Source organism: Rhinopithecus roxellana, chromosome 19 (assembly GCF_007565055.1).
Source record: "Rhinopithecus roxellana isolate Shanxi Qingling chromosome 19, ASM756505v1, whole genome shotgun sequence".
NCBI classification, from domain to species: domain Eukaryota; kingdom Metazoa; phylum Chordata; class Mammalia; order Primates; family Cercopithecidae; genus Rhinopithecus; species Rhinopithecus roxellana.
Window position 1 is genome coordinate 47052844 of NC_044567.1, and position 26916 is coordinate 47079759.

The following is a 26916-nucleotide window of genomic DNA, read 5'->3' on the forward strand; positions in this document are numbered from 1 at the left end:
TCCACAGTAGTCCTTTAGCTACTAAAAAACAACAAAAAGATAAGATCTAATGGTGAGATAAAGGCAGTGAAATTGATTTTGCGGATATCCAATGCTGGGGAAAAAGGGAAACAGCTCATTTTTCTTGCCTGTTATCCAACCTGTCTCATTTCTGGGAGCTTGAGCGATCGATCTGGGGTACAATATTTTCTTGGAGTGTCCTTGCCCATGGCAAGAGTGTTCAGATGAAGGCATATGCAACCATTTTCAGAAGCTTGCCAGGGTCTTGCACTCGTTTGTTTGCAGTTCTTGGCCAAGGACCATGTTTGTTTCTGGGTCTTGTTTTCATTAACCCCAGCAGCTTTCCATGGTTGTAGCCCTGGTGGACTTGCGTGTGTTCTCCACCCTGTGAGTTTTACTGGTGGGTGTCCTTCAGCTTTCTCTCTGTCTAATGGCTTTAGTTACTTTAGCAGACAGTCCATGCGAGCCAAGAAACCACATCTTTTCCAAATGTATTTACTCGGAGGGCTCTAGGCCCACAAAGCCATTGATGAGAACCCATTCTGATGGTTCTTTGAATGTCTAGTCTTGTCATTCACGTGCTCTTTCTCTCGTTTTTTCCATTAGCTCAGTCTATGTCAGAACGGTTAGAAGGTGTCATTCTGGAGAGTTTAGCCGGGCTGCTGGGAAAGTCTGTGCAACACGAATGACTCAGCGTTGGTGACCTCAGTTGATGGCTTTTCTCAAGGGGATGGGAAAGTATGGGACGAAGCTGATATATACCTACCATTGTTTCTACTCTCTTATTTAATCCCTGCAAAAATTCTGTGAAGTAGGTGGTGGCATCTGCGTTTTCCTGTGTGGAAAAGAAGAAAGATGAGGTTTGTAGAGGTGAAGTGCCTTGGCTAAGGTTATGTGACTGAGAAGCTGTGGAACCTGCATTTGAGCTTCCTCTCTGCTTGGCTGAAGGGCAGAAGCTGGGTTTAGGGGTAAACACAAGGATGTCTGTGGTCAACTGAGTGGTTTGCGGGGCATATATCTTCTGTTCTCAGCCCCGCCCACACCCCAGTGCAACAATACATACCTTCTTTTGAGAATCTCTGTAGCAGAATGGAAGTTTTGGTTTCTAGAAGCTGCTGGAGTCTTCCAGGCCCCCTTGTTTGAATGGAGCTTTGCATCTCAATGATGGAGGGGAAAAAAAATTAGGCAGAAGAGGATTTGCCAAAAGGGAAAGTCAAGAGGGCTTATGACTTCACCCCTCTTGTATACACAGATGTTTCCTCCCTGGGCCCTTCCTTTCATGAGGTCTGCCTGGCTGCTAACAGACGGGAAGTAGCTTGTGCTTGAGCAGAAGAGAGCTGGGCCTGACGGAGAGGGTCACCTTTCCCAGCAGTGTGGAGATCGGCTTGGGGAGTGGTCCTGAATGGGGCCTTGGTTCTGCTGTGCCATCTGACTATGCGCTAGCCCTCTAGTCATGGGGGTGACATCTGCACCCAGGTTTAGGGCAGTCCGAGGGCAAAGAGAGGACTCCATGTGGGTACTGGGGAGACTCGGTGTCCAGTCTCTGTCTCTGGGCCTCCGTTTGCCAACCTGTAAAATGGTGAGATGTGATCAGATGATTACTAAGGTGCATTCCGTCTCTAATTTTTGTGTTAGCCTTGCATTGGTTGAGAAAGTCATTTAGTCTTTGTTTTCTTAAAGATAACCCCCGCCACGCCAATTGTCTTGCCATTTGAAAGATAATACAATAAACCCTAAAACCTTACCTGATAAATAGTGGTCATTTTAGGGGATGTCAGGTGTGATGGGGTATGTCAAGGAGGGTTTTATTGGACTTGTTTAAATATTTTTAGTAAGGTGATATTCATGTACTAGCTGATAATAGAAAATAAGCTTAGAATTTAAAAAAGGTATTAAAATTAATATGCTCATTATAGAAAACATGGAAAATATAGAAAAACAGAAATAAGAAAATAATTAGGGGCATTCTTTCTTATGCTGTGTATATTTTTCTCCACAACTGGGATCATGTATTATATTTAGGATTGTATATGATGACTTGCTGATTGTGAAAGTAATTTCAGTCCGGGCGCGGTGGCTCCCGCCTGTAATCCCAGTGCTTTGGGAGGCCGAGGTGGGCAGATCACAAGGTCAGGAGATGGAGACCAGCCTGGCTAACACAGTGAAACCCTGTCTGTACTAAAAATACAAAAAATTAGCCAGTCGTGGTGGCGGGCGCCTATAGTCCCAGCTACTCAGGAGGCTGAGGCAGGAGAAGGGTGTGAACCCGGGAGGCGGAGCTTGCAGTGAGCCGAGATCCCGCCACTGCACTCCAGCCTGGACGACAGAGCGAGACTCCGTCTCAAAAAAAAAGATAATTTCAAAACACGTTTTAAAATCAAAAACTTATTTTTAAATAAAGTAAAATTTTAAAATTGGTGAAAGAAATAGAATTGAAGCAACCAGAGGATCCCCCAATACACACATAAGCTTTTGTTAATGTGTTCGTGTCTTTCTTTAGTGCTTCCTTTTGGTGAGGGACTGCTATTTTCCATATTGAGATCATATCGCATACTTTGATTTCTAAAGCAGGGACAGCTCTTGGAGGATGACATAAAGAGGGTTCTGATGACACAGAGCATTGCCACTGGGTGGTTTATTGGTCTTACCCGATTTAAAGAAGAAAACAAGACTTGGTCCATTCAATATGAGTTTTTAACATGCAGAAAATCAAGACTGAAGTTCCATGGCAAAGAAAATGGCCACTGTGGTGCCTTACATAGCACAGTGTTGTTTTGGTGGAGATGAAAAACAAAGACTTCTTGTTTGTGGATCCTCCCAGCACAGTGTCCCTAAAGCTTGAATAGTCCCCATTGTTGGCATGTGCCTGGACAGAAAGGGAATATCAGTTATGCGTGCTCCTTACACATGGCCCAATGTTTCATCTGCACTGGCCTTGTAGGAGAAACTTGTATCCTGGTTCTGGGATGGACAGGAGCAGAAAAGGAAGGGAATGAAATACTCAGGCACTAATTTTCACCCCCAGTGAGCTGGAAAATCCACCAGGCAGCACACAGTTCACTGGATTTTTGCAGTGGGAGTTTGTCTATACTGAGCAAGAAATGACTTACGCATGCGTTGCATTTGTATTATTACTTCCCCATGGCTGTGTTATCTTCCTAATTTTCTCTCAGTGCCTGGAGGGTAAGGGGGTGGTGTCCTCACTCGCATGCCTGTAAGACAACCTTCCTATTTCTTTCATATGAAATATCTTACAACTTGATGGATTTGTATGTCTTGAATTACAAAGTTTTGGATACAAATTCATATTTGCAGTTTAGCTTCAACAAATATTTATTGAATACCCACAGCAATGGACATAACAATGACTGTACCCTGTGAAGCTTTAAACTCAGTGGGGTTTGTCTTCTAGCATTTTCCAAGGGATGATGCCAGGCCCTATGTGTACCACGATAGAGAAGGGAGCAAAACAAAATCCCTGCTGTATGGAGCTTTTATTCTAGTAGAAAGAGCTCTGTAGCCATTAGTAGGGTAGAGGAGAAGTCTGAGGAAAATCTGGTTTCCTGGGTAACCCTTTCTCTTTTTGCCTGTTTATATGGATTTTTTTTTTTTTTTTCCTGAGACGAAGTTCTGCTTTGTCGCCCAGGCACAGTTGCAATGGTGTGAGGTTGCAATGGCATGATCACCACTCACTGCAACCTCTGCCTCCCAGGTTCAAGCAGTTCTCCTGCCTCAGTCTCCCAAGTAGCTGGGATTACAGGTGTGCACCACCATGCCTGGCTAATTTTTGTATTTTTAATAGAGACAGGGTTTCAACATGTTCACCAGGCTAGCCTTGAACTTCTGACCCCAAGTGATCTCCCCACTTCGGCCTCCCAAAGTGCTGGGATTACAGGTGTGAGCCACCGCACCCAGCCTATATGCATGATTTTTTATTTTTGCAATTGATTATTAATTTTATTATTAATAGATTATTAATTTTAATTGCAATTGGTTATTAATTTTAACCTATTTATTCTAGTCTTTAATAATGGAATACTTCTTAAACATGTGTGTTATGTAGACTCTTGATTTCCTTGCTTTTTGTCCTTTGCAATTTGGGGACACTTTTCCTTGTTAGCCCCTCAAGTCACTGATTTAAATGTTTATGTTTGCAGTTATCCACAACTACAACTAAATATGGATTTAAATGAGCAATTTTTATGTAATCCTCACCTCATCCACTGTCTTCTTTGTCATCCTTTTTATGAACTGCTTTTTTTTTTTTTCTGTTACTATTTACTGTTCCTCTTTCAAAGGAATCACAGCTTCTTACATTCTGGCAGTTTCCTGATAGTTTTTCTTCCGAATGATTTTCTGAGACGTGCTCTTCCTTTGTGCTTTCAGGATGGTGTTTCCTCACCCTGATTTTGCATATTTCCCCTCTTTCTTTATGCATTCTTGAACATGGCAGGATCTATGTAAATGTGACATGTACCAACAGAAAGTATTGACTGTCACCAGCCTTGGCACACTGTCGGCTTTGGGGAAGGTTGACTCCCCCTCACAGCTACCTGCCTGTAGGTTCGATGATACACCCATCCCCCAGTCCAGTTTCTGTTTTCCGGTTGGCCTTTGCCTGGTGACCTGTCACGTTACTACCTGGTTCTGTGATACTCTGAATTGATGGAGAACATGAAAACTCACAGTTCCCAGGATCTCTTCTCAATGCCCTACAGCCAGGGCATTGGCTGGGCTTGGACTGTAGCATCCGTACCTCTCTGAACTGTGAGCACCCCTCCCACGCCCCTTGTTCTACCCTGCACTTCCTGCTCTCTTGTTTTCTGGGAATTGCTGTACGTAAATGGATGATGGGCAGTCCTCTCAGATGGCATCTGTGCTGAGAGGAGAGGGCTGGCTGCTCAGTGTTGAGGTCAGTGCAAATCCTGCATCTCAAATTAGAGACAGGGGGTGGCAGAGGCATGAAGTGCAGCTCAGATTACGGGCAGAGAGTGGTGAAGGTGTGAAGTCTTATTTCATCCCTTTTACAACTCATCTTGGTTTGCAATATTTTTTTTTTCTTTCTTTCTTTTTTTTTTTTTTTTTTTTTGAGACAGTCTTACTGTGTCACCCAGGCTGGAGTGCAGTGGCACGATCTCAGCTCACTGCAACCTCCGACTCCCAGGTTCAAGCGATTCTCCTGCCTCAGCCTCCCGAGCAGCTGGAATGACAGGTGCCCACCACCGTGCCACGCTAATTTTTGTATTTTTAGTAGAGATGAGGTTTCACTATGTTGGCCAGGCTGGTCTGGAACTCCTCACCTCGTGATCTGCCTGCCTTGGCCTCGCAGAGTGCTGGGATGACAGGCGTGAGCCACCGCGCCCAGTGGATTTCAAGATTTTCTGCATTTCCTTCATTGGCCTCCTGGTTCTTGGGTTTTTTTTTTTTTCCTCTGATTCTGTTTGTCATTTTTGGATTTTGTTTTTAAGATTGAATGAGTTGTTTCCTTTTCTTTTCCTCTTATTGCTGGTTTGATAGGCAGTGTCCTGGGGCAGCTGTCAGATGCTTCTTACAGGGAAGTCCCCTGCCTCTCCTTTTACCATGCTCTTAATCTCCCAGAAATTCAGGCACACACCGGGTACCATGTTCTGTCATTGTGGGGACGTGGTCAGTAGAGAATTCAGGTTTGATTTTCTGGATTAAAAAAAAAAAAGAATCGGCCAGGCGCAGTGGCTCAAGCCTGTAATTCTAGCACTTTGGGAGGCCAAGACGGGCGGATCACGAGGTCAGGAGATCGTGACCATCCTGGCTAACACGGTGAAACCCCGTCTCTACTAAAAAATACAAAAACCTAGCCGACGAGGTGGCGGGCACCTGTGGTCCTAGCTACTCGGGAGGCTGAGGCAGGAGAATGCCGTAAACCCGGGAGGTGGAGCTTGCAGTGAGCTGAGATCTGGCCACTGCACTCCAGCCTGGGCAACAGAGCGAGACTCCGTCTCAAAAAAAAAAAAAAAAAAAAAAAAAGAATCTCTGGAACCACTTTGTGGATGCTGCATGGTGACTTGATGTGTAACCAGAGACAGTGTTTCTCAAAGTGTGCCGAGTTTCTAACTAAGGATCCGTGAGATAATTTTAGATCATGTGGAGATGGCAGTTTTAAAGTTATATTTATTTTAGTGTGTAGTAGAAAGAAACCCAAACCAAATCAAATCTGTGATTTCACAGATATTATTGCTTAGGGCCAGGCTACGTTTCAGTGGGATATAAGTCACTTCGAAAAAATTACTGAGTAAATAATAGTGCAGCTGGTACATAGTGATGGATGGAGCGAGGTGTCACAGTGGGATATGAATGGCTGCAGGAAGGGGAAACCAAGCTATGGGATCCCTTAGAATCAGGGCTGTTTGGAGGCCTTTTCAACTGGGTGCCATTTCTGATATGTCCACTTGATACTGGGAAATTTTTTTTTTTGAGATGGAGTCTCACTCTGTTGCCCAGGCTGGAGTGCAGTGGCGTGATCTCAGCTCACTGTAACCTCTGTCTCCTGGGTTCCAGCGATTCTCCTGTCTCAGCCTCCCGAGTAGCTGGGATTGCAGGTGCATGCCACCACACCCGGCTAATTTTTATATTTTTAGTAGAGACGGAGTTTCATCATATTGGCCAGGCGGGCCTTGAACTCCTGACTTCAGGTGATCCACCTGCCTTGGCCTCCCAAAATGCTGGGATTATAGGCGTGAGCTACTGCGCCCGGCCGATACTAGGAATCTTCTGTGGGGTGGGACCCATAGAAATTTTATAAGGGTCCTAAGGCTCTACCATGATGTGTACAAGAAACTGGCTGTAGTCACCTCACGGGAGCCCTCTGCCCAGCACAGCCCTTGGTCTGGAGCCCGCCACAGTCTGTGGCCTGTCCTCTTTCTTGTTCTCTTCTTTAATGGCATCTTACCTAAAGATCTTGCTTCCCTTTGCGTCCTATGCTCATAGCTCCTTGTGTGCCTGTGATCCAAGTCTACACCCATCACTCTTCCATATTTCTCTTTCCAAGATAAATGAAACACAGCCACTCTGTATTCAGTGAGCATTTTCTTTGGCATCTCACTTGGACACTTTTTTTTTGAGACGGAGTCTCGCTCTATCACCCAGGCTGGAGTGCAGTGGCACGATCTTGGCTCACTGCAACCTCCCAGGTTCAAGTGATTCTCCTGTCTCAGCCTCCCAAGTAGTTGGGATTACAGGTGCCCACCACCACGCCCGGCTAATTTTTTGTATTTTTAGTAGAGATGGGGTTTCACCGTGTTAGCCAGGATGATCTCTATCTCCTGACCTCGTGATCTGCCCGTCTCGGCCTCCCAAAGTGCTGGGATTACAGGCATGAGCCACTGCGCCCGGCCAGACACTCTTAACTACAGTTGACCCTCAGACAATGGATTTGAACTGCACAGATCTACTTATACGTGGATTCTTTCCAATTATTATATTGGAAAACATCTTTGGAGATTTGTGACCATTTGAAAAAAATTGAAGACAGACTACCTAGTCTAGAAATATCAAAAGAATTAAGAAAATGTTAGACATGCCATGAATGCATAAAATATATTCGATACTAGTTTATCATTTACTCCCATAAAATACATACAAATCTACAGAAAGTTAAAATTTTTAAAAATTTTACCTACACAAACATTCAGACTGTATATGGCACCATTCACATTTAAGCAAAATGTAAACAAAGGCAAAGATGTAGTATTAATCATAACTGCATAAAACTAGCCATAGTCTATACTGTAGTAATTTGGTGGCCACCCCTAGTTGGTATTGCAGTGAGCTCAGGTGTTGAGAGTATCAGCTTCAAACGCCATGTGATGCTGATAAGCCCTGGATGAACAGTTCATCACTCCAGTAAATTGGGTATTGCAGTAAAATGTGAGCCCTCACTGTTCTATGTATTTTTCATCATGTTTAGTGCAATGCCATAAGCCTCGAATAACACCATGGGACCTATAGAGTATGCCACTAGTGATGCTGGAAGCATTTCCCAGAAGCAGAGAAAAGTCCTGACATTACAAGAAAAAGTTCAGTTGCTTGTCAGGTACCGTCGATTGAGGTCTGCAGCTGCAGTTGCCACCATTTCAAAGGATTCATCTTGTAAACAGATGATGTAAACTTATGGGATCAGTAAATACGGTACAGTACTATAGGTGTATTTTCCCTTTCTTACGGTTTTATTTATTATTTATTTATTTAGAGACAGTCTCACTCTGTTGCCCAGGCTGGAATGCAGTGGAGTAATCTTGGCTCACTGCAGCCTCAACTTCCAGGGTTCAAGGATACTCTTGCCTCAGCCTGCCTAGTAGCTGGGTCTACAGGTGTGCACCGTGCCAGGTTAATTTATTTTTATTTTTTATTTGTATTTATTTTTATAGAGATGGGGTCTCACTCACCAGACTGCCCAGGCTGGTCTCGAACTCCTGGGCTCAAGTGATCCTCCCACCTCAGCCTCCCAAGGGGTTGGGATTACAGGCGTGAGCTACTGTGCCTGACCCCTTATGATTTTCTTAGCGTTGTATTTTTCTCTAGCTTACTTTAGGAATAAAGTCTGTAATACGGATAACGTGCAGAATACACGTTAATCAACTGTTTGGGTTATTGCTAAGACTTCCAGTCAACAGTAGGCTGTTAGTAGTTAACTTTTGGGGGAGTCAAAAGTTATGTACAGATTTTCAACTGCATGGGGAGGTCGGGGTTAGCACCTCTAAACCCCCCTGTTGTTCAAGGGTCAGCTGTACTTATTTCTTCTTGTATCCCCCCTCCTCATTTGGTTTCTGTGCCTGATTCTCTAAACTCACACGGTTTATTTCCCATGTAGTCCCCGAGTGTTGGGCACTAGTCTGGTTAGAGGCGAAAAAGATGAAGACCTGGTTCTTGCCTTTGAGAGTCTTGGAGAGGGGCCCTGAGGGTGTTGCATGCCCTAATGAAAGGCACAGGAGAGGGAGGGATTGGGCCTGAGGCATGCTGGGGAAGAATTTCTTCTCCCACTGCTTAGGCAAGAGCATGCCCCAAGGTTCAGCTCAAGGTCCTTTCTTTCTCTGTGAACTGCTAGTCAGCCTGTAAGATCTCCCCACCATCTCTGAGCACATGCCTCCAACTCCACGTGCCCAGGGCCATACTTACCCCTACTCCCCACTGAACACTTTGAACTTGGATCTATGGCCAACAGACTCTACTGCACGCCCCCAAACTGGCTCTCACCATAGCCACATCTCTTCAGGTTACTGGTTCAAACTTCTGTCATTTCCTTCTGAATCAACTTTACTGTCTCTCGTTTCCCTATGTCCCATCCTTTATCAGACCTTATTCTGCTTCGTACATCATGTTCCTTGGGCTCCCGTCAAGCCCTTATTTTTTATCCCTGCTGTGAGGCAAGTTCTTTATCTTTTGGGAAGCCTCCCTGGACCATCCCAGCCAAAAGTGACCTCGCCCTCCTCTGGATTCTGAAAGCTCTTATTGTCTGCCAGCTTATCATATAGCATTTGGCACTATTGCAGACTCCTTTGATACTTAGTCCTTTTTTTTGCCCATGTTTGTGACTTAGCTTCCGAATTTTAGGAGTTAGGTCCTACATACAATACCTGCCTGCATCCCACACAGGATTCAGGAAAGGGTAGTTAGTAACCGTTAGTTGATTGATCATGCAGACAGGGGGCCACGTATGGAAGACGGGGGCATCCCTGAGACCCTTTACCCTGGAGACTGCTTAGGCTGATGAATAATTTTTCCGTTCATGACTGTGAAACCTTTACAAAAAGTGAGTCATCACCCTACCCAGATGTGCTTTCTCATTAATTATCTTTTTTTTTTGACGGAGTCTCACTCTGTCACCCAGGCTGGAGTGCAGTGGCACGATCTCAGCTCACTGCAACCTCTGCCTCCCGGGTTCAAGAAATTCTACTGCCTCAGCTTCCCAAGTAGCTGGGACTACAGGTGCATGCCACCATGCCCAGGTAATTTTCGTATTTTTAGTAGAGACAGGATTTCACAATATTGGCCAGGCTGGTTTTGAACTCCTGACCTCGTGAGCTGCCCGCCTTGGCCTCCCATCGTGCTGGGATTACAGGCATGAGCCACCACTGTGCCCAGCCTATTATCTATCATTTTAAAGACAACCCAATTCATCCTATGGAGGACAAGGGCCTACAGCAAATAAAGCCTATTTTGGCTGACAGTTTTCAACTTGACTGAAACAAAAAGTAATAAGAGGGTTGGTCTCATCTGATGCCGTTGAACTCAGGAAAACTTAGCTTGGTGGACATGATCGTCAGTCTTTTTGCTTTGGGATCACGGATTCTCTGCTGTCTGCCATTCGTACGTGTGGCTCCATAGGTAGCAAGCTATCTGTTTGCAGAGGCCAGAAGGAGAGACCAGTAGCGTGTTTTTCACAGCCAACGCCAATCACTAAGGATGGTTAATAAAGGAAAACCAAAGTGACTTCTGGAAGGAGATGCTAGGATGGACCCAAGCCATAAACCCTTAGAATGTATTCGTGAGTCTTACATACTCTGAGAGATTAACTTTGGGGAATCCTAAAGAATTAAATGTCTGTAGGACTAGTGTGTTCTGCTGAGGTCAGGTCAGAGCAGATCAGCCTCCTGGTTTGTAATGGCCCGGAAAGGTCCCTTGCCCTTGGCTGGGGGCCCTGCTGGGATTTGCAATGACAGTGATTTCTGTGTGTTGCCTGGAGTGATGCATTGGTGCCTGTGATTGTATCTGTTCATCTGTGTGATACACTGTCAAAGTGGTGTCGGGGACAGCTGTTAATGTTTAACAGCCTCAAAACTGTCCCCTCTTTGCTATTACAAAACTGAGGAGTCACAGGCTATGAAAGCTTTCATGGCCATTTTAATTCCGCAAACATGAAAGGACTGAAGGTGAAGGTCTTGGCCATCTAGGTTCAAATGAAGGTTTTTTTTGTTTTTGTTTTTGTTTTTTTGAGACAGTGTCTTTCTCTGTTACCAAGGCTGGAGTGCAGCGGCGCGATCTCAGCTCACTGCAACCTCCGCCTCCCGAGTTCATTCTTCTGTCTCAGCCTCCCTAGTAGCTGAGATTACAGGCATGCACCACCACGCCTGGCTAATTTTTGTATTTTTAGTAGAGATGGGATTTCACCATGTTGGCCATGCTGGTCTCAAACTCCTGACCTCAGGTCATCCACCTGCCTCGGCCTCCCAAAGTGTTGGGATTGCAGGCGTGAGCCACCGTGCCCGGCCTGCTTTTACCTTCTTATGGGCGAGAGCCCATCTCCAAGAACAGAAAAGTACCTTGGTCCTGTCTATTTCTGGAGCATGCCTGACCTCAAAAACGAGTGTGTGGATTCGTCACCCGGCCTCTCCTCCCACATTGCAGAGAGAAGATGCAAATAACTCAGCTTCCGGTGGGGGACTCCCCACCGCTGGATGTGATGCTCTCGCCTCCTTTTCATGGCTGGTTGGGGACCATTTTGCAAGTGTAGGCTTGAGCATTGCCTTTGTCTTGTTTTTATGATGGGTGAGAGGGGGGAGAGAGAAAGAAGGTGGAGGGGGGATTCTATAGCCAGTTTCCTCCCTCTAGTTTCTCCCTCACATTTGACCTTCTTTTTTTTTTTTTTTTTTTTTGAGACGGAGTCTCGCTCTGTTGCCCAGGCTGGAGTGCAGTGGCCGGATCTCAGCTCACTGCAAGCTCCGCCTCCCGGGTTCCCGCCATTCTCCTGCCTCAGCCTCCCGAGTAGCTGGGACTACAGGCACCCACCACCTCGCCCGGCTAGTTTTTTGTATTTTTTAGTAGAGACGGGGTTTCATCATGTTAGCCAGGATGGTCTCGATCTCCTGACCTCATGATCCGCCCGTCTCGGCCTCCCAAAGTGCTGGGATTACAGGCTTGAGCCACCGCGCCCGGCCACATTTGACCTTCTTATACCCTGGTATCATCAGGATTTCTACAAACCACAGCCCTGATTGTGACTTCTCCCTGGCTCAGAATCCACCAGTGGTTTCTTCTCCTTTATAGAATCGAAATTTCTTAGTTCTTGATGTCCTCATGGCCTCCCGTGATCTGATGCCATCCTTCGCTACTATTTTTCTTACCTCCCATGCCTCTTAAACTCTAATGAATGGATCCACCTGCTTTTCCCCCACAGCCTCTACCCACACGGTTTCTCTCTGACCTTGGCTCAGGCTGGCCCCATGGCCTAGAATATTGCCCCTGTGGGTTGTTCTTCCGACCCATCCTGCCCAGTCTCTCGCAGGAGCCTCCGTTTTCCTCTGTTAGATGAGGACGATCATAGAATTTTCCTTTTTGGTTTGTTAGAAGGATTAAGTGATAGGAAACATGTGAAGCATAGAACAGCACCTGGCCTAGAGTGAGTGCTCAGTACAAGATTCTCACAGTCGCTCCTGCAGCAGATTGAAACCCAGCAATTAGAGAGGGAGGGAGAGTCCCTCAAGCAGCCGCATTGGTAACTTTGACAAGGAAGAGATGAGCCCTGCTGTCAGGCATGGAAGAGGAAAGACCAGGAAGGTGGGATGCAGACGCAGAAACGAATTGATATATCCAAGGGAGAGGCACATTGTTACCCCCTTCAGGAGCCCAAGAGTGCCACACCCCTAAATGGAAAAGCCCTCAATTGACATTAGAATGCTGGCTGTGTTACCTCGGTCTCCCCAAGATCGAACACAAGATGAACCATGGTGAGTGAGTCCTGCTATAGGTGACCAGCCTCATGGTTTTTTGTTTTTTGTTTTTTGTTTTTTTTTTTGAGACAGGGTCTCACTCTGTCATCTCACTCTGTCATCCAGGTAGGAGTGCAGTGGCATGATCTCAGCCCACTACAACCTCTGCCTCCCGGGTTCAAGTGATTCTCCTGCCTCAGCCTCGTGAGTAGCTGGGATTTACAGGTGCGTGCCACCACACCCAGCTAATTTTTTGCATTTTTAGTAGAGATGGGTTTTCGCCATGTTGGCCAGACTGGTCTCGAACTCCTGACCTCAAATGATCCGCCTACCTCGGCCTCCCAAAGTGTTGGGATTACAGGCGTGAGCCACCTCACCAGGCCCCAGCCTCGTCTTCTAGTTGGGCTTGCTGTTCACCATTGCCAAGAAGCTGGGGTGGCTTTCCTCTGGGTGTACATGGAGAGCCTGAGGTGGTATATCTCATGATGGGCTTATGGTTCACAGGGTCTTTTGAGCTAAACTATCTCTGTGGGTCTCAGGTGTTTGTTGTTGTTGTTGTTGTTGTTTTGTTTTTTAAATCATGGCAAAATATACATGACATGAAATCCACCATCTCCATCATTTTTTCTTTTTTTTAATTTTGAGATGGAGTCTCGCTTTGTCGCCTGGGCTGGAGTGCAGTGGCCGGATCTCAGCTCACTGCAAGCTCCGCCTCCCGGGTTTACGCCATTCTCCTGCCTCAGCCTCCTGAGTAGCTGGGACTACAGGCGCCCGCCACCTCGCCCGGCTAGCTTTTTTGTATTTTTTTAGTAGAGACGGGGTTTCACCGTGGTCGCCAGGATGGTCTCGATCTCCTGACCTTGTGATCCGCCCGTCTCGGCCTCCCAAAAGTGCTGGGATTACAGGCTTGAGCCACTGCGCCCGGCCATCTCCATCATTTTTAAATGTATAGTTCAGTGACTTTGAGTATACACACATGGTTGTGCAGCCATCATCACCACCATTAATCTCCAGAACGCTTCCATCTTCTACCACTGACACTCTGGACCCATTAAACACTAATTCCCAACGTCCCCTGCCCACAACACCTGGTCACCTCCATTCTGCAACCTGTCACTGTCTATTTGACTTCTCTAGGTGCCTCATAGAGGTGGAAGCAAATAGTATTTGTCCCTTTGTGTCTGGCTGTTGCGCTGAGCATAATGTCCTCAAGGTTCATCCACGTGGTTGCATGTGTCAAAATTTCCTTACAATTAGCTGGGCGTGGTGGTGCACACCTGTAGTCCCAGCTACTTGGGAGGCTGAGGCAGGAGAATCGCTTGAACCCAGGCGGCGGAGGTTGCAGTGAGCTGAGATCGCGCCACTGCACTCCAGCTTGACAGAGTGAGACTCCGTCTCAAAAAAAACCCACAAAAAAGCAAAAAAGAGAAACAAAAACAAAAAAACTGCCCTTCTTAAGGCCGAATAATATTCCATTGTGTTTATTTTACCACGACTTGGATTGTTTCTACCTTCTGGCTCTTGTGAATAATGTTGCCATGAACAGGCAGCAAGACCCACCCTTCAGGACCCTGTTTCAGTGCTTTTTGGTATATACCTATTAATGGAATTGCTGGACCATATGGCAGTTCTGTGTTAATTTTTTGAGGAATTAACACACTATTTTCCATAGGGGCTGTACCATTTTACATTCCCACCAGCAGGGCACAAGGGTTCCAACAGTTCTCAATCCTTACTAGTACTTATTCTTTTCTGTTTCGTTGATGTTTGTTTATTTGTTTGTTTTGAGACAGAGCCTTGCTCTGTTGCCCAGGCTGGAATGCAGTGGCGTGATCCCAGCTCACTGCAACCTCTGCCTCCTGGGATTCTCCTGCCTCAGTCTCCCAAGTAGCTGGGACTACAGGCATGCACCACGCCTGGCTGAGTTTTGTATATTTAGTAGAGACAGGATTTCACCATGTTGGCCGGGATGGTCTCAAACTCCTGACCTCAAGTGATCCACCCGCCTTGGCCTCCCAGAGTGCTGGGATTGCAGGCGTGAGCCATTGTGCCTGGTCTTGTCTGGTTTTTTGAAGAAGCCGTCCTAATGGGTGTGAGCTGATATCTCACTGTAGTTTTGATTTGCATTTCCCTGATGATTAGTGGTGTTGAACGTCTTTTCATGTGCTTATTGGTCATTTTGATATCTTCTTTGGAGGAATGTCTTTTGGTCATTTTTTAAATTGGGCTATTTGCTTTTTATTGCCCGGTCTATACATTTTTTTTTTTTGGACCCAGGGTAACTGCAGTGCCTACCCTTTCAGCTACTGGTGGTAGTAACAGCAAAAATCCTAGCTTTCATTGAGCATTTACATCATCCACTAAGTGAAATGTTTCCATGGATGCCCCACCCCATCCCCTTTAACCTCTCACAGCAGTCTTTTGAGAAAGATATTGTGATCATCTGCATTTTGCACTTGGAGAAATTGAAGCCTGAGCCATTGCCCAGGGTCTTGCAGCTAGTAAGCAATAAAACAACAGCTTAGCTCTGGTCTGACTCCATCCTTAGACGATAGTACTTACTTTCTTCCCCCCACCCAAGGAGCTGGTATTGAAACCTCTTCATACATAAGTTTATCCATTTGCTTAATAGGGAACCTTCAGTCCTCAGGATCTTGGTTTCTCTAGAAAACCGTATTTAGTTCTATATAAAGAATCAGTTCCTAAAACCCCAAAGGTTTGCATCTGAAAGCAAACACAGAAATATGCGGCATTTTGAGTGCTAAATCGTCAGCTGCTCCAGAAAGCTTCCTAAACGGAATGATCCAATATATTCACCAAGGATCCAAGCCCCTGCCCACGCTCATTTAGTTGGTGGCTACAGTATTGCTCTTGGAGTCCAATCCTTTCTCCACTTGTAAGTAATGACTTTGTGATCCTCGGGCCCATTTCAGTGGAGACCCCGCGTGACCCTGTCTTTGTTCGTTAGCTGTCCAGGTTTGGTGGTGGCGAGGGCAGAGTGAAGGCAAGAGACCTTCATCTCGCCCCTCTGGAAGCACCAGCTTTCCACACAGTGGTTCTTTGGAGGAACATTCTCCGTTCCTTTTATGTGGGCTTTTATCTGGCCTTGGGTTCACACAGCTGGGGCCGGGGCCGGGGCCAGGGCCAGAGCCATGACTTAGGGTTGAGAAGAAGTTGGCCAAAACATTCCCCAGCAGGGCTTGGGCAGGCCCAGGAAGTCCCGCCTAAAACACAGTGAACAAAGCTACCCTTGTCCACAGGCCTGGGGGTGGGAGGCATCTGGTCAGTGACACAAGCTTGGCCATTGTTTGTTGTGACCTTAGCCAACGTTTTTTAGCTGAGAAAGGGGAAAAAGAGGGGGAGTGAAGAAAAAAATAAAAAAGAAGGTCTCCAGAAACATTGCATCTGGAAAGTCCAGGACGAGTTGTTGATTTCCCAGCAAGCACTGGAGCGGATTTGGAAGGAACTGTGCAATGTAGTGGGTTCTTTGTGAAAGAACAGCAATGAGCAAAGCCACAGGAACCTCCTCTGGGGTGCCCAGAGCACTGGCCCTGGGCTAGCGACTTGCCTCAGCTTCATTTCCCGCAGAGGCTGCCATGGAGAGGAAGCCGGCAGAGTCTCGGCACTGAGTCTGAGGGCTTCAGGCAGAACCCAAGACTCTCCTCTGAGGTAGCAGCCCCCAGAGAAGACTAGCTGCTCTCTGATGGTAAGAATTGATTTTTCTTGCCTGCAGATGTACGCTCCAGTTTGCTTTTCTCTGCATGTCCCTAAAATGACTTCACCATAGCAAAGAGGCAGCTCTGAAAACTGAGATTTGGGGTCTCACTGCTGAGCTGTGGTTGTCTGGGGACCCGGTGTGCTAGGGGGCACCTTTCACAGATCCAAGGCATGAGCAGGGAGGAAAAAAAAAAAAAAAAGACATGGGTCATTGTGTGAGAAATCAGGAAAAGCAGATGGGAGGAGGAGAAAGATTGATGAAGGATGTCTTGGAGAGAAAGGGAGTCTTGGCTCTCCTGGTTACCTGGGGAGCAGTTTTGTAGTTGGAGCTGTGGGATGGAGAAGCAGAGTGGCGACGTGATTTTAGTGGAGCCCAAACCTTGCTTCCTTCATGTAACTTTTTCCAAGTAAGAAACTTGGCTTCTGCCCACTGATCGGGCTTTTACCCCATGGCCCAGTTCTAGCTGGGACACTACAAGGCAAAAGCCATTTGAGGACTATAATGCTTTATGAAGGTAAGGGGGAGCTCCTGCGGTCATGCCTCTCTAGCAGAAGTACCTGCCCAGTAATGCACTGTGCTTCCAGGCTTGGCTGAAACATCTTTCCAGTTTGGTGGTGGAGGCTGCAACAGTGATGATGGAAACTCTTCCAATACTTAGCGGTACAACAGCCTTGTTTCACAAGTCTTTCCACCCCCACAAGTTACGCATCCATCTTCTTTCTTTGCAAAGTAGGACCTCCAAGAGAGTGGTGATCACTCTCTTGAGGCTCTGTACAGCTGTGAGAAATCCAGTTTGCATGGAAAGGCTAGCCTGTTTTGGCACGTGGTCTCCCTCCAGGATGCGCTCTCCCACCTCCCTGGGCCAGTCAGCATCCCTGATTCTGGCATGGCTTCCTGTTCCTACAGTGCCAGGGGAAGGGAGACGGTGCTTGTTATCCAGGAGCGTCCTCTAACGGGTTAGTTGACCTAGGACAGTCCACAGCAGCGCTTCTCAAAGGTTACCATGCATCTAAACCACCTGGGGATCTTTACAATGTAAGATCCGGTGCTGGGGCAGGGCCTGGGGCTCTGCACTGATAGTCAGATCCCAGAGGACTTCATGCTACTGGTGCAGGGACCACACTTGGAGATTTGCTCCTGTGAGGAACCCAGACCAATCACTCAAGTTCTGACCAAGATGTGGCTGCCTTGGGTCTGATGGTAGAGCACTGAGAGTTCTGCCAGGCCTGTTTGTGGGTTGTGGCTGGGTGCTTCATGGGGATGGAGGGATTAGCAGAGAAGAACACTGAAGGGCATGCGAGGAGCTGGGAAGAGCCGAAGTCAAGCTCTTGGGTAAAGGGCATGTGGGGTGCAGAGGCTGTCGGTGGGCTGCCCCCAAGCTGAAGTGGACTGTGCGTTTGGGGTGTAATGTGAGCAGTCAGCCAGAAGTGCTAACTGCTAACAGGCCCAGAAAAATTCCACTGGAACCTGCCTTTGGTGCATCTGGGGTGATGCAGAGACAGAAGCCCAGGATTCCAGTTGCTAGGCAAATAGAGCTGAGACCACTCACGTGGCTCGGGGGAGTGACAGGGAAGAGGTGGATGCATCAGGACAGAACTCAGTGTGGTGAGAGGTGGGAGCACAGAATCTGGGGTGTGGTAAGGTGGGATTCTCGGTGTTTGGGGCACAGCGCCACGTTTCAGGAACAGTCAGATGCCTCCTAGACATGATGCCCATGTCTACACTTGAATGTGACTTTTTTTCTCCTATTAAAATGGCATGTCCTTAAAACATATATACTAATGCTGACATCTAGAATTATTGGACCAGGCGCGGTGGCTCATGCCTGTAGTCCCAGCACTTTGGGAGGCCAAGGCGGGCGGATCGCCTGAGGTCAGGAGTTTGAGACCAGCCTGGTCAACATGGTGAAACCCCGTCTCTACTAAAAATACAAAAATTAGCCGGGTGTGGTGATGGGTGCCTGTAATCCCGGCTACTTGGGAGGCTGAGAGAGGAGAATCGCTTGAACCTGGGAGACTTAGGTTGCAGTGAGCTGAGATCACACCACTGCACTCCAGCCTGGGTGACAGAGCGAGACTCTGTCTCAAAAAAAAAAAAAAAAAAAAAAAAGAATTATTAACTATATATATATACGAAAGCCCTTGGAGACCATCTGGTCCAACTTCCGTGTTTTAGAGATGAAGAAATTGAGGCCTCCCAGCAGAGATGAAAGAGGTTGCTCAAGATCTTCCAGCAAGACTGCTGCAGCTTTGGGGCTGGTACTCCAGCCCGGATTCCCATCCTGTGTTCCTCGCATGGTGGCACAGAGCAGTGGTAGGTCTCACACCTCAATAGCAAGGCCGTTGGCTGTCACCATTTGCCTGCTTTATATGCGCCAGCGGCAGCAGCTCCAGAAATGTTCATCGAATCAGGTTGGTGAGAATTGCACCCCTTAGTGAGACTTGGAAACAGTTCCAGCCCTTATTAGACTTCATTTCCCTCCAGTGCTCAGGGTTCAGACCTCATCAGGAACCATCTCTCGGAGTCAGAAGTCTTTGATTAGAATCACTTGGAGCACAGGCCATAGGCACTGCAGTCCGTGGAATGAGTCTCTTTGGTGGGAAAATGAGCTGCTTGCATTTTCTTTTAGTGGTTGCGGGCCACTCCAGCCAGCAACTAGCGGCCACAAAGCCCGGCTAGCTGGATCACAGGTGCAGGCAGGCCGTCAGAAGCACCTACCCTTATACCATAATGAGCTCCAGTCCGCCTTCCTTTACAACAGCACTAACTCCCCGAGGAAGCCCGCTTTTGCCCCCGGTTCATCTGCGGGCAGCAGCTGTGTCACTTGTGTTTGAAGTTTCTTTCTGGTGAGCAGGCTGCTTTACATGAGATACCGAATCTGTTACTGATCGAGCTGCAGCTTTGGACTCTCTCCCTTGCTTCTGAACTTAGATCCATTTTGAATGCAATAGGATGCTTGGTGAATTTGGTTCTGGGGTTTTCCTCAGAAGTCTTAACTTTAGAAAGTTCCCAAAACAATGACATATAAAGCATTTTGGGGCTTTGCAACTTAATACTAAAGGAAGGCTAGGGAGGATATTACGTAGTCTCTCTCTCTCTGTCTGTCTCTCTCTCTCTCTCTCTCTCATTCCCAGGCTTTTTCCTCTGCAAAGGGAAGTTGACCAGTGATCCTGTAGAGGGACCCTCACCCTACCAGGAACTTCCTAAGGAGTGTCTTAGGTGAATAATCCACAGAATATCTTTCAAAAGTGTTTTCTAGGTCAGGACAAGTGGTATTATAAATATCAACAAGCATAGAAAACCTAGGATGTATTTCAAGATCATTAATCTTTAGGACGAAGACAGAAGTACTGAAGTCTATCCCAGCTCCTTCCTTTGACAAATAGGAACTTTTCAGCATTCATTGGCCGTAACAGTGACCTGTGGCAAAGGGGAAGAGAATCCCAACTGTTCAGCCTCCCCGTACAGACCTGAGGTCCTGTGCACTGTCACATACCCTGATTTGGGCATGCATTCCATTTCCAATTTTTGCTACATCGCTTTGCTTTGTTGGTATCTCAGACAAGCCTTTCTTTCCCACTGATTCTAAGTCAGATTTGGTTGAGTAAATGAAAGGGTATCTAGACCAAAAGAGCTGGAGGCCTCTTTCTCTTCAGAGCCCAGAAGTGTTTGGAGGGAAGCTTGCAGCAAGCAAAGCAATATTTCATGAAGATTTGTGTCTCGTCAGGCCTCTATCGTCTCTTGTTTATGTGACTGCTGTTCTTGGAAGCTGAGCTGGACATTTAACTGCCTTGATATTTTCCTTGTGGTTTTAGGCTGTGTTACGAAAACCATCCCATGCATGGGTTATAGGACCACAGTGTTCGCGACTGGCAATCCCCCTATGTTACAGATGAGGAAACAGAAGCCCGGAGAGGCTAAGATAATTGCACACATCACATCTCGCTGTCTGGGAGCACAGCACCTTCGTATGCCTACGCCTGTGTGCTGTCTCCTAATGCTTTTGTCATCCTGAGTTGGGGGTAGGATATCAGAATGGCCCACACTATTTTTATTCTGCTCGGGAAGGGGGAGGAGGAAAGAAGCAACATTCCTCAACAGTTCATCAGGAAATGGAGAGTTTGAGTAAAATGTGTCTGTTAATCAAAAGCCGGTGAGCACAGTCATTCAGGTTTTCTGGCTTGGAAGCCGGAAGCTGGAACCGGCTACTGGGACTATTAAATGACTACCTTGCCATTTAATAATTACATTTTTAATTGTACTGAAACATCAGGACCACAGAGACCTTGGAATGGAACAAAATGCAGGTTTTTTTTTTTTTTTCTAGGGTTTCCCAACCTCTCCAGGCTTCAAGGTGGGGAAGCAGTTGCTGCTTTCCTTACTATTTCTAGAACTGTTCTCTATATTTCAGGAGTGCTTGTGGGATGACGCCCCAGGTCCTCCACCCCAGATCCTGTGGTTCTAAAACACAGTCAAAAGGCCTTTAGGTACCTGCTCCAAACCCCTCTATCAGAGGCCAGAAGAGTGACTCTGATATTTGGTGGCACAATCACGCTGGTTCGTCAATGCTGAGATTCTTCCAAAACATGCTGCAGAGTGGGCGTCTCTCAGATCCCCATCATGCCGTATGGTGCCGCTGGGGAGATGCCACCAATGAAAAGGACCAGCCATCTCAGATGCAAGAAATGTGCTCACATTCCGAGTTTTCCTCATTTCTTCCTTTGTCTCTGGAACCCTGTTAACTGGCCCTTCTGTCTTACACTGGGACAGCAGGTGCAACCACCATAAAAATCTCATTCTCCAGAGTCAAAGGAGGAAGGGTCATGCAGGAACAGGGGTTCTGCAAGGCCCACATAGAAGGCGTTTCTTTTCTACCCTCTGCTGACCGCTTGATTCTTGGGTGTTTCAAGGCTGTGACATGGCTTCTGACCCAGGAGGGGCCATCCAACTCATCCTTGCAGTTTGCAGGATCATTTGCAAATCTTTTCATCAATCCTTGTCCCCCAGAGACTCCGTGTTTCCAGCCTGGCAAGTTTCCCTGTGCGGGTTGAAGGGTTGACTTCCTGTATCCTTGCCGCATGGACTGCGCTGTAATTATGTTCATCAAAATTCCTGGTTAACCAGATCACTCCATTTCTTTATAGGGTCAGAAAATACAGAGTCTATTGTTCTGTGTCCTCTCCCTGCTCAGTCTTGACAAGTATACCCCATGAATTGACTGGCCCTCAGGGATGTGCTGGGGGCTTCCAGGGTGGCTGCGACTCTTGCCAGACCTACCAGCAGCTGGATAGGTCTGGAGTGTCCCAAGTGGTTCGGCCTTCAGACCCACGGCTGGGAGAAAACTCCCACGGCCCTAATGTCCACCTCTTAGGGTGGGTGCCAGTGACAACCACAGTGTGAGGCTTCTTCTTGCCACTTCGTAGACAGAGGACAGTGATGGTGTTGGTGGGGGGGAAGTAGCTAATGCAGATGAAGAAGAGTATGCCGGACACTCCATGGGGACTGGAGTTGCAACCTGGATGGGGAGCCCAAGCAAGTCACTTTTAGATTCGTCCAAGGAGGCTGGTGGGGGTGGGCGTCTGATGTGAGCAAGTGGGGGATTCAAACCAGCGAGATATAGATGATTGCTGCCACATCCATTGTCACCCCATTCATCGATCTACCCCAAATAGTGAGGCCCGAGGACACTTGGACAGTGCCAGGTTTGGAAGAGGCCTGAGGACGTTTGCATCTACATGACTAAAGCCTCATTTGAGAAATTGCTTTTATGAATTCAAGGGGACAGCCCTGCTCACCAGGTGATTTCTAATAAGAAGGATTTGAGGCGACACGCAGAGGACTCTGGTAAAGCCTCCGACAAATTTTGCACGTAGAAAACTGGAAGAAAGGAAGGCGACCCTCCTGGCTCATTGGCTTCTTGCTAGTAAGAGCTGCAGATGTGCCTCATGCACCTGACCCCCTTTTCACACGGGTCCAACCACAGTGCCACAGGACATGGTCATGCTCAGGCCCAGGCCCAGAAATAGCCACATGCTCTTCTCTGTGTTTTGGCCCTGGGAACCCTTTGAGGGCTTACGAAGCCAAACAGGTGTTTCAAATGAGGTCTTTGGAAAGCCCTGGGTTCCTACTGATTTTTTCCTTCAATCCACAAAGTGCTTTGGTCCCAACATATGTACCTGAATAGATTCCAGGGCTCGGGATTCCCCGTGGAAGCTGACTGCCCTCGGGGCCAATACAACCCGGTAGAGACAAGACTCAAAAGACTCACAGCACCGGGGGCTTGGGTCTTCAAGGCCCCTTCCCTCTGTTGTGTTCCCTCTGGTTGAGAACCTGTCAGTTTCTAGGAAGAGACAAGAGTGGACTTGAGAAACAAGGACAGAGGATGGATGCCAACTGGGCAGGTCAGGTACCTGATACCTGATATTTGGCAGGAGGGGCAGTAGGACATGGATGCTTCATTATTGGGATGGGAGGAAGGGCAACGTTTTCTTTCCATCTCCCTCAGTGTTCTCATGATCTCAGTGTTCCTCCTGCCTCTTGATCTCTTCTAGTACATATTATTTTTATTTTTATTATTTTGAGATGGAGTCTCGCTCTGTCACCCGGGCTGGAGTGCAGTGGCATGATCTCAGCTCACTGCAGTCTTCACCTCCTGAGTTCAAGCAATTCTCCTGTCCCAGCCTCCCTGGTAGCTGAATTACAGGCGCACGCCACCACGCCCAGCTAATTTTTATATTTTAGTAGAGACGGGGTTTCACCATGTTGGCCAGGCTAGTCTCGAACTCCTGACCTCAAGCAATCCACCCGCCTCGACCTCCCAAAGTGCTGGGATTACATGTGTGAGCCACAGCGCCTGGCCTAGCGTATTTTTTTAAGTGGAGGGTTTTGTTTTGTTTTTTGAGACAGGGTCTCTGCTGCTGCAGGCTGGAGAACAGGGTACAAATGTGGCTCACTGTGACCTCGAACTCCTGGGCTCAAGTAATCCTCTTGCCTCAGCTTCCCTAGTAGCTGGGACAAAAGGTGTGCACCACCACGTCTGGCTAATTTTTAAAATTTTTGTGGCGATGGAGTTGCTGTGTTGCCCAGGTTGGTCGTGAACTCCTCTACCTTGGACTCCCAAAATGTTAGGATTATAGGCATGAGCCACCGCACCCAGCCAGACTCAGGTTATAATTTCATTTTTTTACAGTATATGTTGAGAATAGCAACATGTATACATGATTGTATAACTAGATTCATAATTACATATGCATTTCTGTAAGCTGCTTTCAGCGTACAGCCTGGATCCTTTTGTGCCATGATTTCTTCATTCTTCACCTCTGTTGGTCTTGTTCTTTCAGGCAGTTGGAGCACATCCTTTACGTATGTTTACTAAGGAGGACATGAGTCCTTGTCTCTAGAAGAATGTGTTTCTGTTGCCTTCCCTCGTGAAAGACAGCTTGGCTACCAATAAAGGTCTTAGTATTTTTCTTTTTTTTTTTTTTTTTTTTTTTTTTTTTTTTGAGAAGGAGTCTCACTCTGTCACCCAGGCTGGAGTGCAGTGGCCAGATCTCAGCTCACTGCAAACTCCGCCTCCCGGGTTTACGCCATTCTCCTGCCTCAGCCTCCCGAGTAGCTGAGACTACAGGTGCCCGCCACCTCGCCCGGCTAGTTTTTTGTATTTTTTTAGTAGAGACGGGGTTTCACCGTGTTAGCCGGGATGGTCTCGATCTCCTGACCTCGTGATCCGCCCGTCTCGGCCTCCCAAAGTGCTGGGATTACAGGCTTGAGCCACCGCGCCCGGCCAAGGTCTTAGTATTTTTCTTATCATGCACCGGAGGCGTCTTTTGAGATGCGGCTCTAGAGAAGTTTGAGACCAGCCTTCTTTTTATTCTTGCACTGGTCTTCCCACGTAAATGATTACAGGACTTTTAGCCTTATCTTTGCTGTGTAAATATGTTGTTAGGATATGTCTGCTTGTTGGTCTTTTGAAATCCACTTTGCCTTGAACAGCGTAGGACCTCCCGTGCAGCCCAGCTCGGGAACTTTCCTCTCCATCAACCTTTATTTATTCTTTCTTTTCTGTTAGAGCTTTTCTGCTGATCTCCTCTTCAGGAACAACCCAGTATCCATATCTTGGTTTGCTGTTCTGTCCTCACATTTGCATTTTTCCCATTTCCTTTGCATTCTGGGGAAAAAGCAGTTCTTGTTTGTTTTGTACATAACCAATTCACTTTGTTTGGCAGTGCTAATTCTATGTTTTATTGCAACCAATGTGCATTTTCCTTCTGTTACAACCTTTCAAACTTCCCTATAATTTTTATCATTTCCTGTTCCTTTTTTATACCATTTTGGCTTTTTTTTTTTTTTCAAACCAACTTGCCTTGTTTTGTTCTTTTAGGAGATTTTGCTCTTATGTCATAGATGTTGTATCTTCCTGCCCTTTGTTGAGGTTGCTGGATACTTTTCTGAGATGTTTCTTCTAGATATTATACGAGATCATAATGAAAAGTTTGTGTTTCTCTTGAGGCTTCTGGATGTTCTTCCTCAATCTATTTTCTGCAATAACAGAAACGATACATATTATCTTGTCTCCCTCCTCCCCATTTGTGCAGCTTTAACAAAATACCTGAGACCAGATAATGTATAAGGAACAGGAATGTATTTGTTTGAGACAGTGTCTGACTCTGTTGGCTGGAGTGCAGTGACACAATCATAGCTTCCTTCCTTCTTTCTTTCTTTCTCTCTCTCTCTTTCTTTTTCTTTTCTTTCCTTCTTTCTTCTTTCCTTCCCTTCTCCCCTTCCCTTCCCTTCCCTCCCCTCCCCTCCCCCCCTCCCCTCCCTCCCTCCCTCCCTCTTCCATCCTCCTCTCCCCGACTTATGTACTTTCTTTTTCATCCCTGCCTTCGTGTTCTTTCTTTCCTTTTCCCGTCTTTCTGGCTTTCTTGTTCCTCTTTTTCTTTCTTCTTTCCTTCCCTCTTTCCTTCTTTCCTCTTTCTCTTTCCTTCCTTCATTCTTCCTTCCTTTCTTCCTTTCTCTTCTTCCTTCCTTCTCCTTCTTCCTTCCTTCCTTCCTTCCTTTTCCTTCCTTTCTCTCTTTCTCTTTTTCTCTCTTTCTCTCTTTTCTTTCTCTTTCTTTCTTTCTTTCTCATTCATTCATTCATTCATTCATTCATTCATTCATTGTTCTGGGCACTGTGCCGAGATTAAAGCTATGAAGAAAGAGATAGGGACATGGCCGTGTCTTCCCGAATCTTATAGTTTATTTCTTTGTTGATATGGCAGCTCCTTCAACCTCCTCCTTCCAGGCCAAGTTGCTGAATCCCTGACCTTTAAAAGAAAATGAAGACCCTGTCAGGGTCCAGCCTGTCTCCTGTATAACTACTGGCAAAGACTGCAGTCCTCAGGATGTGCTGTGACAGTGCCAGGGGTCCCCTACTAGCTTCTGAAATTTCCGAGTATGGCCAGAAAGGCTGCTGGAGTTGGGGAGTGCAATGCTTTCACCCATGAGACAGGAAATGCGCCCAGTATTCTTAGAGACACAGACTCTGGGGCTGGTGATGTCACTGTTGCTTGATTTGTGTCTTAACCCAGAGTCGGAGGAGACTGTCGTTCTTGGGTAGCTGTTCCCAGCTCTGTGTAGGAGTCCGCCTACCCTAAACAGGTGTCCACCAGGAAGGCATGACGTGGGAGTGAACTGGCAGTCTCCAGCCCTGCTGGGTCTTGATCGTCCTGGTGGGCCCTGGCAGCCCCATTAGTAATTGGTTGACTCCCTGAGGAGTGCAGAGCTGGCAGTGGGACCACTCCTGGCTGCTGAGTCCAGGACTACTCCGAGACTCAACCCTCCCAGGCGTGCCCAGCCATGCCCTGGCTGCTTCTGGGTGTCCGGCTGCCTCCGTGGTTGGGGAAGAGAGAACTTGCTGGAGAGTCCTTTGTGGAGGAGCCTTCAAGCAGTGCCAATCACGGCACTGGGCTCATTAGCAAGCATTGCCATAGCAACGGGTCTGCCAGAAAGTGGCTCGTTAGGCTGACAACTTCAGAGCTGTTATATATAGATCTGGGTGTGGGGGGAGTGGGGGTGTGGGGCCCTGTGGATATGCTTTTCTTTAGAGCTCCTATTGCTTCTGGGTTTGGGGTGTGAGAGGACGCAGAGCGGGAGACCTTAAAACCGTCTGATCTGGCTGCTAAAGCGAGTGTCTGACGACCACCCATTAACGCCAGCAAGTAGCGTTTGCTCACAGCTTTAGGAGAAGGTAAGAGTCAGGTGTTCTCAGAAGCCTCCGGAGGGGTGAGAGTCCCGGAGGTGGAGGTGGCACCCAGGTTGAACTTGAGCTTCAAGCATGGTGGGAGCGGTAGGGAGCGGAGTAGCGGGGTCTGTACCGCCTGGAGGCTGCAGAGACAACCTCCACTGTCTGTTAAATAGTTTATTTGAAGGGTTTGGGGCAATGGGACAGAATCTTTTTCTTTAATAAGTCACTGTGCAGCCCAACACTGTCTGTTTACAAATCATGCTTGCACAAATTGTATGATCTCAGTTTTC

General features: G+C 47.1%; 1 protein-coding gene across 10 annotated transcripts in view; it reads left to right on the forward strand.

Moving 5' to 3' along the window:
* The window catches only part of GAS7 (growth arrest specific 7), a 299071-nt gene that overhangs the window by 149894 nt on the left and 122261 nt on the right, over positions 1-26916 (forward strand). Inside the window, exons 1-2 of one of the 10 annotated variants that reach the window (XM_030922604.1) lie at positions 16173-16386; positions 18574-18711. The exons of 8 other annotated variants lie outside the window; for them this stretch is intronic. In XM_030922604.1, the coding sequence (XP_030778464.1) occupies positions 18604-18711 (108 nt within the window). In that variant the 5' untranslated portion in view covers positions 16173-16386; positions 18574-18603. Of the gene's footprint in view, positions 1-16016; positions 16387-18573; positions 18712-26916 lie in introns of those variants that run through there. One more of the 10 variants, XM_030922607.1, reaches the window with a different exon arrangement.